General features: G+C 35.9%; 1 protein-coding gene across 1 annotated transcript; it reads right to left on the reverse strand.

Moving 5' to 3' along the window:
- Nucleotides 1–273: 273 nt before the first annotated feature.
- LOC133524173 (SREBP regulating gene protein) lies at nucleotides 274–10,358 on the reverse strand. Its single transcript, XM_061860041.1, has 4 exons — nucleotides 10,012–10,358; nucleotides 9,587–9,734; nucleotides 7,262–7,413; nucleotides 274–4,572 (listed from the first exon to the last, which is right to left on the reverse strand). Exons 1-4 carry the CDS (start codon nucleotides 10,111–10,113, stop codon nucleotides 4,372–4,374), a joined length of 603 nt encoding a protein of 200 aa, XP_061716025.1. The 5' UTR covers nucleotides 10,114–10,358; the 3' UTR covers nucleotides 274–4,371.
- Nucleotides 10,359–14,179: the final 3,821 nt, after the last annotated feature.

Genomic DNA, 14,179 nt, shown 5'->3' on the forward strand with positions numbered 1-14,179 from the left:
CAAATGCATTCCAATTAATCAAGCTTTGATGATTCATTTGAAGACAAGTAACATTTCCTGAAAGTAATCTAATTTGAACCTTAAATCGGAATGCTAAAGTTGAAATTCTAATGGCGCGTATGTGGTCGATAAATCGTACTAAGTTATGCCTGGAAAAGGGTTAACTTATAGTTAGTATCGAGGCTGCCTTTCCTTTTATCAACGTAGCCTATCCTTGAATTATTAATTGTATTAGCCAATATATATTAGGACTCCTAAATGAAAATAAATTGATAAACGATTGAAGAGGATTTATTTTCAAATTACATATGTACATGTCACTTCGAAGATCCATCAATCATTGTTCTGATTTAGGGCTCATTTAGACGGCGCGCGAACTGACATGCAATTTTAGTTACGTTGCGGACTATTGAGGTTACATCCATTTCAGCCGACCTATCAAATACCGCAATGTAATGAAACTCGCATTCGCGAGTTCTGTTACACTCTAAATAAGCCCTTAAAGATCATTCATTACATTACATAGAAACTCAAACTGCATATAAACATGCACGATTTGTGATGTGTTTCAAATAGATTTCTTAAACTTAATTTTATAGTAAAAAAATACTATTCTAGGTCAAACTTACAATCTATATCTTCGATCAGCTAGTGCTATATTTACAGTTCACTCTTCAATTTTAAGGAGGTACTTTACTGTAAGACTTTGTAGCATAAAGCAAGTCGGTAGGTGAATTGCAAAAAAATTCACAGTTAAGAACTTAACTATGACATTTTTTGCAATTAGTCTTAATTTAATTGATTCGATTGTTACGAAAACTAGTATTGTTTTTACGCTACTAAACGCGCGCGCTTTAAACTTGTGTATGACTAAAGAGAATTTGAAATAGAGGTGGATTGTTACCGGGCATCGGCTGAAGGTTGTGGCGCCATCGCTCGAAACGATACCTTTGGCCTTTGTTTTATTAGAAGGCGCCACTTTTTGATATTTAACAAATTTAACACATATCAGTGAAAGAATAAGGATCAAAGTCAAATGGCGTTCTAAAAGTTTTAATCATGTCGTGTGTCAAAAGATAGCAGTAAATTTACTGCGGCTACAAAATTTTTTCGACAATCCACCTCTATTTCAAATTCTCTTTGGTATGACTGACATTACAATTTATATGAGTAATTTTCGATACATTATAATGAATTTAATATGGATGAATTAAGACTCAAAAGGCCTTCACAATGTACATTTTTATTGCAATTAACCTGGTATACTCTCTATTTAAATACACTTTATAATCGCTTTTATAAAGACATTTGCTTTTGCCTAAAAACGATAATCCCACACTTACTTAAATACTAAAATATTTTGGTGTTCTCATTTATTGTAATTTCTTTAACGTCCTTAAGGTGGATGTATTTGTCTGAATTTCACACAACTTTCTTGGCCTTCATTCTCCGTCCGTAGGTGTATCGATTATCTGCAATGAAATCCTTGATATTTGGATAATATGTTCCTTTGTCTTTGCAAAAGTAGAATAAGATACCAAAATATTATCCATATGAATTATGAAAAAAGCCATTTGAAAAATGGTGAAATTACTTGCCATTTAGCGAATAATAGTGAAAAACCGCAAGTTGTGCGAAATTACAACATCACTTGGTCGCTACGCGTCAGGACCACCATTTTGACATCTACCTTATTTCTCACATGTTTTAAACGTAACAAATACCTAACATTAAAATAGTAATTGTGCTATACAAACTACTGTCGAAATAAATATACAGGGTGGACAAATAAGAATGATACACTTTGTTTTTAAATTTTAATTACAAGAAGTGGAAATTTTATTAAATATTTTTTTCATAAATATATTATTCAGGGTTGGCAATTGTATACGGAAGATAATTTCTGCCAAATGTCTACCACTAGCAGCAAGCAATTTTATCTCAAATGTTTCTGTTGTTTAAAACACGTTGTTTGCTCGATTAATTTTGAAAAAAAGTGACAGTGATTGGCACCCAAATTCCCCAAATGTTGCAGCTCTTGACTTATTTCTGTGGGGCTATCTAAAATTACGTGTCTATGCTAACGAGCTGATGAAATTTAAACAGTTAAAACCGAGTATTCGACACAAATGTACTAAGATAATGCCAAAAATGTGCGAATAGATGCTAAACATTGGGATGATAAGGGCTTACATTTGCCTGCTGTTAGAGGTGGACATATGTCAGACATTATGTTTCGCATGAATTTGCCAACCCTGAAGAATATATTTTTAAAACAATAATTAATAATTTTTGAACTTAATACAGTTAAAATTTAAAAACAAAATGTATACTTCTTATTTGTCCACCCTGTAATTACCGGGAAAAACTTAACACGTGCGCCTAGTCATTTACCTACTTATGTATGTACATAATTTTATTGGTCTGGGTAGGTATTTGGCTAAATAGATATACAGGTTGTTTGTGGCCTGTCGTACAAAAAATAATTCGTAAATTATTTTGTCAATTGGTACCTAATTAAATTCATGTGGTCTAAACGTTTTTTTTTTAAATATGATCATTAGGTTGTTCATATCTACGAGTGTAAGTAGATTGTCACTTTAAGAATCCGTAGTCCGAATTGTAAAAGTTAATAAGGTTTTGTCAATAATTGTAAAAGCAGTATATGTACTTGTGCAGGTTACTACCAAATGAAGGATTATTTTTTAATATATAACTCTATTCTCTTTAACAAATTGATTTATAACAGCTGAATATCTAATAATATATCTAGTTGGAATCTCTGGTCGCTAAACTGAATCTAGCGCGTCGATAAGGCATAGGGTAAGTAGTTCCTAAGATAGACTGTATTCTGTAATTTATAAGAAATACTTAACTACATCTCTTGTTTTATTTCACTGGTGGAGTGTTATTCGTCAATATCAGTTATTACAGTGACTATACATGTGTGTTATTACATATTGCACCTTTTAAAAATTCTATCAAGCAAAGAATCCCTGAAATATCGAAACAGATGTAATGTCCATATTTATATATTCACGTTTGCCTCTTGTTTTTTGCTCTTGCTTATAATTTACGACATACTAACTTTCATGTATAAAAAAATAACTAATTTAATGGACATTACGTATACATACTCTTACCAGAGACAAATTGATAATAAAGACAAAACAATTGTTTTCAATGCAAAAAGTGGTAGGTGTGACATCTCAGCCACGTCTCAGTCTCAGTTCCATACATGTATTACAAACAAAGATTCATTAATTTCACGGGTAAAGTTTTTGACAGCTGAGGAAGATGTATCAACGGCACCATATGTTCTGTGGTGCGTCAGATGTCAAAAACCAACGTTTGACAACCAGAATTACCGAATAATGTTAGTAAATTAGGTGCCAAATTCTACGCAAGAATTTGTCTTGCGACTTTACAAGTGCAATCAATGAATATCTAATGACAAAATATGTAGTGGCGCCATCTACAACAATTGCACAGACCGCGACTTTGTACAGAATTGTACTGTCTTTATTGTTAAATTGTCTTAGTTAAGCTTAATAAGTAAATAATCTCTTAGTTACTAATGCTTTAAGTATTTTAAACTGCATTTTTACCAGTGAAAACCACCCCGCAGTCTAACTTTGGCAAGGACATTTAAGTGTTAAACGTTATTAACTATGTCTCTTAGTACTATAATTATTATAAATTCATTGTGTTAACCCTCACGTTGCGTTTACGCCATGAAAGCAGCAGTATCATTTTACAATTTATAGTAAAAGAGATATGCACAAGTGGAGGGTATAAGCAACATCAGGCATAACGTCAAGTCAAACTGTAAAGATGTTAGAGGCCCCGCCTGGCCCGCCTAATAAGTACGCGCGGCAGCGGCGTGCGTTAAGCCGCTAATGTCGCTATATATTGGTACCACACATATTTATATATATTTAACCAATATGCATATAACGTTTCAGCGTAATATCTATTGCAAAATTCCAGCACTGACACAACACATTCTGATTAATGGTAACTCTATAAATACTCTTATTAGTGTCGCTCATTGTATTGCTGCACTTAGAAAAAAAAATGCAGATTCTAAGTTCATATATATTATCTTAGACGTTTCTAAACACATTCCAGGCATCTCCTGAGGTTTTTCAAGAACTTGTCACCTCTAACCGATGTAAAGACTAGGCATATTGGTGTTGCCACCTAGATTGAGGGTCAAGTTATCCCCATAGCTATAGCTCAAAGCTCATTTTGAACTTCTCTTAGTTACTGAACTTTGTAGCTTTTGATACTGTCATAGAAAACCGAGTCAAAAAATCTTTATGAGTAAAATACAGCAAAAGGAACCACTACCGGAAAAGTAAGCAACTGTTAATCAGGGCTTCTCGTCCCCGGAGGTTCATCCCCAAAGCAGTGTTTGTGTGTTGGGTCCTTGTAAGAGTTCTCGTGCTGCACGCTGTGCGAGCTGGTGCGGCATTTGGTCAAGCACAATTCATAGTCATCTGATAGTGAGCGGAATAAAACATTTTCTTCTGCTGATAGTTTTGATAGCACCAATTCTAACATGTCTCTCTGAAAAAAAAAAAACATTAAATGATCAAGGGTCAAATGTCAATCCATAAGAAAACAATATACACACTTACACAGCATCAACCGGGTGAATAGTTATAAAAACGGGGTATGACATTTACCTGATAATTCACCCCCCCCCATCCTTAATATCCATATTCACCCCGGATAACGGTACATATTGGTATTTGTAGTGTTATTTTAGCTGCTTATAGTCTTGCCACTCTTTAATGGGCAGTGCCGGATTAACCATTAAGCAAAATAAGCACTTGCTTAGGGCACCACGTTTAGGGGGGCACCAAAATCGTAGGAAAAAAACGCGCAGGCTGCACTGCATCGCAGTCGTAGTACTTATGTACACGAAACTTTTTGTCGACTTTGACGTGTGCAAGTACCCATCTAATAACGAAAGGGTCGTAATAGAGTGAGGGCACGTAAGCACATCTCCAACCCTTCGCGGAGGCCCTCAAAGCTCATAGCCAAAATATCTTACCGTCGGGCTTGTGGCCAACCGATTTTCTCGACGTAGATTACCGATTTTGTAGCGAATTTTGTTCTCTTGCACGCCAGATGTGTCGGCCTGGCCGAGTTGCTGCAGAACCACGATCCTGCGACCTAATTGTCAAACTGTTATAAAGGGCCCCGCGAAAGCACAAAACCAAAAGCAACTTATTAAGTTTCGGTTTCCACTTAAGCCAAAGGCCGAGCAGTAGGAGAACCGTGATTACATAGGTTCGATTTCAAGCCACTCTATTGCAGTTCGGCGTTAGGTCTTATGCGACGCTAGGCCTTCTACTTTGTGCAAACTGCCTTACTTTCACTTAACATGGATCCAAATCTAAGCTGTCCTCTCTCGAAGCTGGGCCTTCTGCCTTGCTCACACCTCGCCATCAGTTGTATTGTATGATAACCCACCGCGATCGGACGCTCTGGACGTTCAGCCATTCATACCTCGCCAGTGGTCAAATTCAAATGCTTTCTTCCATCTCGACCTTTGGCCTCATCCATGCCTCATCCGTAAGCGCCGATCGAACGCTCCGCGCGTTCAGCCTTATGAAAAGCTCAGCCTTAGACTTTGTCTTTAAAAACACTGATTTAAACTTTCACGATTTAGGCCAATCAAATTAGATCCAAAAATAGCGTTTTGAGGAATTAATTCCCAGAAAGCTGGAAAATGTTTTGATACTTTCATTTCATTCTAAATGCGTGTAATCCAAGTTTGCTCCATCCCGGGGGGTATGCATACATTTTGGGATCCTTTGGAGATATTTTTTTCCTTTCGAAACCACTTGATTTTGAAGGACATAGGACAGTTCGTGGATTATACACTGGTAAGAAGGCGTTTTTGGATTTTTAACATGATTTTACCAAAAATAAAAAAATGTCGACCTTTTTATACAATTTAGACTAGGAATACATATTAGGGTACCTTCAATAAATCAATATGTTTTATTGCAAGAACATAATTAAATTACATTTTGGATCCTCAGATATCAGTTTTAATCATAATTAGAACAAATTTTCCGCCGGACGTACCATTTTCGATTTTCAAGCAAAAAAAACTGAAAAAGAGGAAACATTTATGCATACCTCCTGGAATGGAGCAAACTCGGATTACACGCATTTTTAGGACCAAATTCGAAAAAATCTAATTTTATGGGCCTAATTGTGACACATTATTATTTAAGAAAACGGGACTTAATCGCGTTTGATTAAGTTCTAAAATTACCTCCAACGTCAAGATAATGATGTCGACTTTACACAGTCTTCTCCGAGACCATGGGGAAAACGCCGTTTTTGAAACGTCGGGTCAGTGGTAATTTTAAAACTTACCCTATTAAGTCCCGTTTTCGTAAACAATAATTTGCTATTTTAGACACTTGCGGCCATTGGTTCTTGTCAGAACAAGAAGCTCCTACTGAAGCTCTGCCTTTGCCCTCACATGAATGAGCTTCGCAGGAAAGCTGTAGAGGTTGCAAAACCCTGTGCGGAGTACGGCCTATGCCTTTTATGTCTTCTCACACTTGGACATTGGTTGGCTCGCCTCCGGCCTTATGCGAAGCACGATCTTCAATTTGCTAACACTTGACCTTACATACTGTTGGAATATTACTGCTGCAGTACTGTCAATTTACGTGATAAAATGATGTGTTGGATTGAAAATTCTATTCTCAGCAGTAATGCGGCAATAAACGTCACTCAATTTACCAAGAAAATTCAATGTAATCTTGATGAGGGGTTGAGGGGGCACCATGGTCTAAAAATGCTTAGGGCATCAAAATGTCTTAATCCGGCACTGTTAATGGGACTATAATAGACTGACGCTGAGAAATGCGACTGCGGAGACCCAAAACAAAATGTGCACCACATTGTTTTCGAATGCCCCATAACCAAGTATGACGGGTCACCAATGGATTTCAAAGACCTCACGAGCGACGCTATAGATAGATAAATACTTTATTTCTAAAACTTTTCGTCACAAAAAAAAAAACTTATAATAAAAATAAAACTAAAACTAAGGTAGAAACTAACTACTAAGTAGTACTAGGATTTTTTGTCACGACTGTGTAGTTGAGAAAAGGCGCCGACTCAGCATGTGCTGCAGCATTTCTGCCGCAATTCAAATTCAACATGTGTCATCATACTTATTACAAATAGCTGTTTGGTAACAATTAATTGGTAGGCACATTACCTTGCCCGGGTCTAAGCAACATGAGACACAGAATTCGTAGATAGCACAGCAGTGGTTCTCTTTGCAGCTGTCACAGCCATATCTCTTGGTCGACTCTGCATCTGGGTCACAGCAGCCATTCTTGTTCATGTGGTTTCTTTTGCAAACATAGCCTGGAATTTACAAGATATTTACAATGTAAAAACAAGGAAGGAAAAATCAAGGTTTGTTTTTTTTATTGACATTTCATTCTCAAATATCAAATATTTATTCAGCAAATAGGCCCAGGGGCACTTTTACCTGTAATTTTTTACAAACTATAAAAATTACAAATACAATTACAAATATGGAATCGATGAAATAAGATATACTCTAATTGAGAACTATCCTTACGTTGTCAGGAAAGACAAGCCACCATTATTTTTTTATCTTTTAATTTAATGGGCTAGGTATCAGGTCAAATGCGCTGTTTTTACGACGCTATAGCATGCTTGCACGTTGTATAAACACAATATTTTAGTTTGGTTATTAAAGAACAATTTCTTTAATCATGTATACTGATAGTTAAAAAAAAAAACCATACCACAAGTAAATATTTTTTCCGTGAACCCTTTTCTCGAGTTAAAATCCGTATAAACTCCCTTATTATACAAGGCTTAGACATGAAACTTTAATCAATAGTAAATAATGATGTACATTTCAATTTTGTCTACCGATTTTTCAATGATATCAATAGTTTTCGAAAAATCTATACTATTCAACTTCGTGCATTGCCGCGGTGCACGTGTTTCTGCGCGGGCGACAAGGGGCAGTCACCGCTTGGCCTTTGGACGGGTAACCTGTGTCACTCGATGCGACGCGCCTACAATTTTGAGTGACAGGATACTGTTTGTTTAAGTTTAAAGTGAGTGAGTGAGTTTTAAGTGAGCGAAGGGACGCTATAATTTCTTTGCTTGTGCAGATTCAAGTTGTTAAGGTGACAAACGAGGAAGGGGACGATAGGGAAGATAGGGGACGGCCTTGTACATAATGTGCTCTAACTTTTGATTTAGAGTAGGTAACCAAATAAATATTATTTATTTGATTAGGTACGAAATTAGCATTTTATACTGCATAACAAAAGTACAAAGTGGTGGCCATCTAAATTGTTCACACTTTCGGTAAATTTTTACGATTTTCGAACATTTTCTGTGGCAACCCTATTGCACATCAAGGGTTATTTTGTCATAAAAGCAACCATCTTTTTAATCCCCTTTATTAAATGAAACTAAATTAAAACCACAACCATCATCTGAATCCACAAACCTCTCTGAACCACCGCCCCAGATTTTTAATAAAAGTTTTTGCCTCAGAATTCCAGGGCCCAACAGTTTCCACTACAACCAGGAAGTTTGTTGCGGATTCTGTTTAGTTCTTATGTTATTACAAAGCCTGAGCTGTGGATTTAGATGATGTTTGTGGTATTAATTTAGTTTCCTTTAATAAAGGGGATTAAAAAGATGGTTGCTTTTATGAAAACATAACCCCTGATGTGCAATAGGGTTGCCACAGAAAATGTTTAAAAATTGTAAAGATTGACTGTAAAACATGAACATTTTAGATGGCCACCATTTTGTTTATTTTAGCTAACTTTTGTCATACAATATAAAATGCTAATTTCATACCTAATCAAATAAATAAAAATTTATTTGGTTACCTATTCTAAATTAAAAGTTAGAGCACATTATGTACAAGCAGGAATTTGACTCAAATTTTTTCCTTCAAATGGGCACTCGGGAATGAAAAAAAAGGGGGTAGTTTAACACTTCTGTGGGCCTACCGCGAAAACCGAAATTCGCAAATTGCGGGGATCTTTCTCTTTTATTCTCACTAAGACATAATTAGAGTGACAGAGAAAAATGCCCGCAATTGACGAACTTCGATTTTCGCGGTTACAGCCCTGGTATCATAAAGGTTATCCTGAAGTTTTCAGTTATCGTCGGGGATAGTGCAATACCGCGTAACTAACAAAGTCGTAAGAGTTCGAAATTCAAACAATGTACAAGGTAATTGGACTTTACTGCATTTGTTAGTTACGCGGTATTGCACTATCCCCGACGTTATATCAAAATTCATGCGGCACACTGTTTATTTCAAATTTGTTGGAATCAGATAGAATGGCCCAGAGGTTTTGATGATTTAGGGTTCTCAAGGGTCGGCAACGCTTAAATGGCTCCTATAGTGTTGCTTATGTCCATGGGCGACGATGACCACTTCCCATCAGGTGGCTCGTCTGCTCATTTGCTGACTATACTAACATAAAAAAAGGTAAAAAGTTTATTTTAAATTTTATCATAATATGCTTACCTCTATCATCAACTATGAAGGTTTTCCCCTGCACAGAGTTCCTGCACACAATATTATCTACTGTATCATTGTGCTCCTGTAGCGTTCGCCACACAAATGGCTTCCTCTCAATCATGATGTCCTGGTATGCCATGTTCCTGCTTCCTCCCTGCAAAAAATTAGGATCCGTTTCAATGGTGGTTTCAACTATTTAAAAACACGAGTGTGAGTGTTAGGCTACAAGTAACTCACAAATTTGTTGTCAATTTAGTCATGTATTTTTATTGTATTTTTCTTCATTAGGAAAACTTAAAAATATCAAATGTAAATTAGAAACTGGCACAAAGCTTATAGACTAATCAACGATAAAACTAAAGTAGCAGCATTACACAAAATTATACAAACGTGAAGAATTTATGTGCAATTACGGAGTGACAAAAACTAACCTCTCTCCAAAAACTGACGATGCAGTAAGTCAGTGAGGATACAAATATTATCCCTAAGACGAGCCGTCTTCGGATAAACCTAACTAAAGCCGCGTACCACATCTTAAATCTTCTAAATGAGATTTGAAACAAGAAACTGTGTTGACACTTAGCGTGCGCACTACCATTTTTAAAGACTTATCACGATGGAACGTGATTAGTAGATTTTAATGATCTTTCTACTTTCGTCATTGCTGTCATATATGTTTGTTTAATTGCATAATTGATTATAAGCCTCGAAATGATCTAGATTACGATTCTGTTGTGTACAAAAACTAAACTAAATTGAAGTATTATTAGTGACAAATGACAGTGACACTGAACTGCCATACTACTTTTTTTATTTGTGTGGCCTGGCTCCGAAATTTTTAAGCCAAGTCTTTATTTGATTAATTGCAAATTAAAGTAAATATACTTGGTCAAACAAATCTTGTCAGCAGTAAAAGGCGGCAAATTTAAAAAAATCACGGGTTAGCAACACTGCTTTCGAATAATTCCAAAATCGCGTGTCATGTGTTTTATCTGTGGAATGTGGATACAGGCTGACGCAACTAGGAACAAAATAAGTTTTGTATGGAACTTGTTTCGCAAATCTTTGCCAACGAAGAAAAATAAAACGTCAGTGCTATTTATTCTGTCAAGTTTACATCAAGTCAACTGTCAGCCTAATTGTTTTGTTTGTTATGAAGGCTTCAATGTTTTGTTCGGGTATTTCGTGCAATTTCTTTATTATTTAGTGAAAATATCGAAAATAGTGAACCGTGATCAGAGTAAAGAACGAGTTTGTTACAATGCCACCGAGAAAACGGTTTACTAAGTGTGAAATATGTGGCAAGCGAGCCACTCGAGAAAATCACGAAAAAAGGGATTTTATGGCGATATTTCCCTTGGATAAAGACCGGTACGTATTGCTTTAGATACTTTTGACCTTATTTTGGTGCAGCAGGCTTTAAACACATCGAAAATTTGATATTTTATATTATTTTTAGGGGTGAACTAGGGATGTACTAAAACTATCGATAATTGTATGTTTATTTGTATATTAGTGTAAGTAATTAAATAAAATATGTGAAATTTCCTGAGAACTTGCATGCAATATGACACAAAATTAATTCGTCGAAGATTTTCAGTGGAAAATTATCTATCATCTATGCATTAATGGTCATTATTTAACATATTTGATTTGATTTATAGATGCATATTAGCGCTAAATAATCAGTTGATCATCTCATTAGCAAACACTTGGAATATAAACTGTACATAACCAAGGCTGTATGTTTTCAGATGCAGGCAGTGGGTTAAATTTGTTTGGGAACGAAGACCTGATACATCTTCCCATAGAAAAGTTACATTTATTGAAACATGTATCTGCAGATCATTTTGAAAATAGTGCTTTTAATTAAAAAAAATTAAGAAATGAAATAGTGAAGGATTTTATAATTACAATCTGAGTGTAACGAGGTATTCTAAAATAGAATCCTAGCGTAGTGAGGGATTCAATTGTTAACGCCTATGGGTGGTATTCCACCTATGCAATTTCTTTGTCCAATGTGTATTGCATCTCACATTTTGATTAATGACAGAGTGAAACGCAATGACATTGGACCAAGAAATTGGATAGGTGGAATACCACCCTAAGGTGGAAATATTTTTGCTACCACGTGATAAATTTACATACTGCTTTTCACATCACCTATGAGGAAATTATTATGGTACAATTAAATAAATAAATTTAATTAATGGTAATTAAATTAAATAATTTAACCTAAGAAGTATGCAAAAAGAGGAAAAAAGTGATCCCTCCTAGTAGGGAAAAAAAGTGCTACTTTGATCCTTCCTAGTGGCGAAGAACAACAAGGTGTTCTAAAAAAAAAATCGAGTCCACATTAAGCTCGACCACGTATTAGTCCACTCATAGAACTATCCACTATATAACATACAACTTAAATGTGGACTCGATCCTAACTTGATTTCGAGTACAAAATTTGTAGACAAGAGTCTATATTTCAACCCTCCCCATTTTATCGATATCGATAAGAAACGCAAGCGTGTAGCGTACTACACTATTTAAATTGCTTATGTTGGTACTATGGTTCTTTGACAGTTCTTTGTCGTACATTTTGGTAATGATTTGCGAAACAAAGGGATTCCACTCGCTAGTATGGAAGTCCCGTCTCTTAAAACGTAGTGATTATATGCTCTTTGTGTGGATAGTGCATGACAGCCATCATGTTTTGTTTACATTCTGAATCGTTGCTATTTCAAGATAATTTTCTGCCGTCACGATTAAATACCAATATATTAAATAAGCTTAGGCATGAACTTAAGCGAAGTCAAGGTACCTACAATATACAATCACGCTCGTTGATCGTAAATATTTGTAAAATTATAGGTTATGATAATTACATGTTTTGGTTCGATGTACATTGCTGCTTTTCTTAGCGCAATACCAACGCAATAGTGCTTTTTGAGTGTTGCCATCCTATAAGTACTATTTACAAACAAAATATACTACTAACAAGCAATACATTAATTATAAACGATACAAGAATGACATAAACTATATTAAAATTAATTAATTTAATTTCATTTAATTTCCAGTAAGCCTGACTGCGTGTGTGTGCGTGTCTGTGTGTGTGTGTGTGTGTGTCTGTGTGTGTGTGCGCGCGTGTGTGCGCGTGTGTGTGTGTGTGTGTGTAATGGTACTCATCGTAATAGGCACTCTGTTTCCTCATATGTTTTATTTGTGAGCCATTTGATTACAGTAGACTTACATTCCTGGGACTGTTTAGGGTAAATGTTTAGGATTTTATTATATATGTGAGCAGATTTTGCATTGAGTTGTGAATTCGCAAAGGATGGTTCTATTATGAGAAGATCTCGCTACATTCGTTATAGTTCGTTTTGTGTTGTAGTTAGGATTGTAGGTAAGGGTCTTGTGTTTCTTTAGTATAGTCTGCACAGTATAGAGTTTTCTGACTGATCGAGGTCGCTAATCTGGTATAGTTTCTCCGTCGAGTATCTTAATTTTTTGAAATACATGACCTTCACTAGCGCCCTCTGTGGGCTCTGTGCACGTTCAAGATCAATAAATCGACTCTTAGCGGAACCACCCCAGACAGATATGCAGTACGCCAATACAGACTGTACCAGGGATATGTAAATTTCATTTAAAATGTTCCGTGGTTTAGAAGGGGTCAAGTTATCTCTACCTGGTACAATATGTCTTAGCGCCCTGAAAATCCAAACCAATTTCCTGACTCTACCGATAACTTGCTCGAGGTGAGAGTACCAATTTAGATGCTCGTCAAGAATTACTCCCAGATATTTTATTTGGACAACTTTTTCTATGATTGGGCAGCTGCAGGTTGTGGAATCATTCAGATTGCAAGAGTGGATCTTAAGGATCATGTCAAAATTTGGCTGTGTGGAATTTGTGATGGAAAAACATATATTTTGTTTTATTGGCATTAAGTGTTAGCAAATTTATCCTTAACCATGTAGAGATTTGAGCCATTCCTGATTCAGCATTGGATTTAGCCTCATTCCATGATTTAGCAGTGAAGACGACGGCTGTGTCATCTGCATAGGAAAATATTTTTGCATGTGGGATGACCATGTCACAGAGGTCGTTGATGTAAACCAAGAACAGGATAAGGGAAGTCTCTTACTGCCCATATTAGATTATGCTGACATTTGCCATTTCGACCTTACGCAGGATCAGCTGAATAAGCTTGAGCGCCTCCAGAATCTCTGTATAAGGTTTATATTTGGCTTGCGCAAATATAAACCGTACAAAGTTTGTACGTAACCCTCGGTGCGCGAGTAAGACGAACTCGCACTTTACCGGTTTGATAGTTTTTACTGGTACTAACCTAAATGAGTAAATACGAGTATTTATCGGGTGCTTTGAGTAAATACTGAGTAAATCTTTCTTCTTTAAATTTGAGGAGATGAATACAATCTACTACGACGGTTAAAGTGGAACTTAAAGAACCGTTATTGCTTTATGTTAGTATCCGAGGTATTTTGCGTCGGTTTATATTTATTATTTATAAAATTGCTGTCCCATTTAATGTCTGTGTAGCATATAATCACTACTGTAATATGTTCGCAGTAAATGTTTTTG

The sequence above is a fragment of the Cydia pomonella genome, chromosome 13, assembly GCF_033807575.1.
Source record: "Cydia pomonella isolate Wapato2018A chromosome 13, ilCydPomo1, whole genome shotgun sequence".
In the NCBI taxonomy this organism is placed as follows: Eukaryota; Metazoa; Arthropoda; class Insecta; order Lepidoptera; family Tortricidae; genus Cydia; species Cydia pomonella.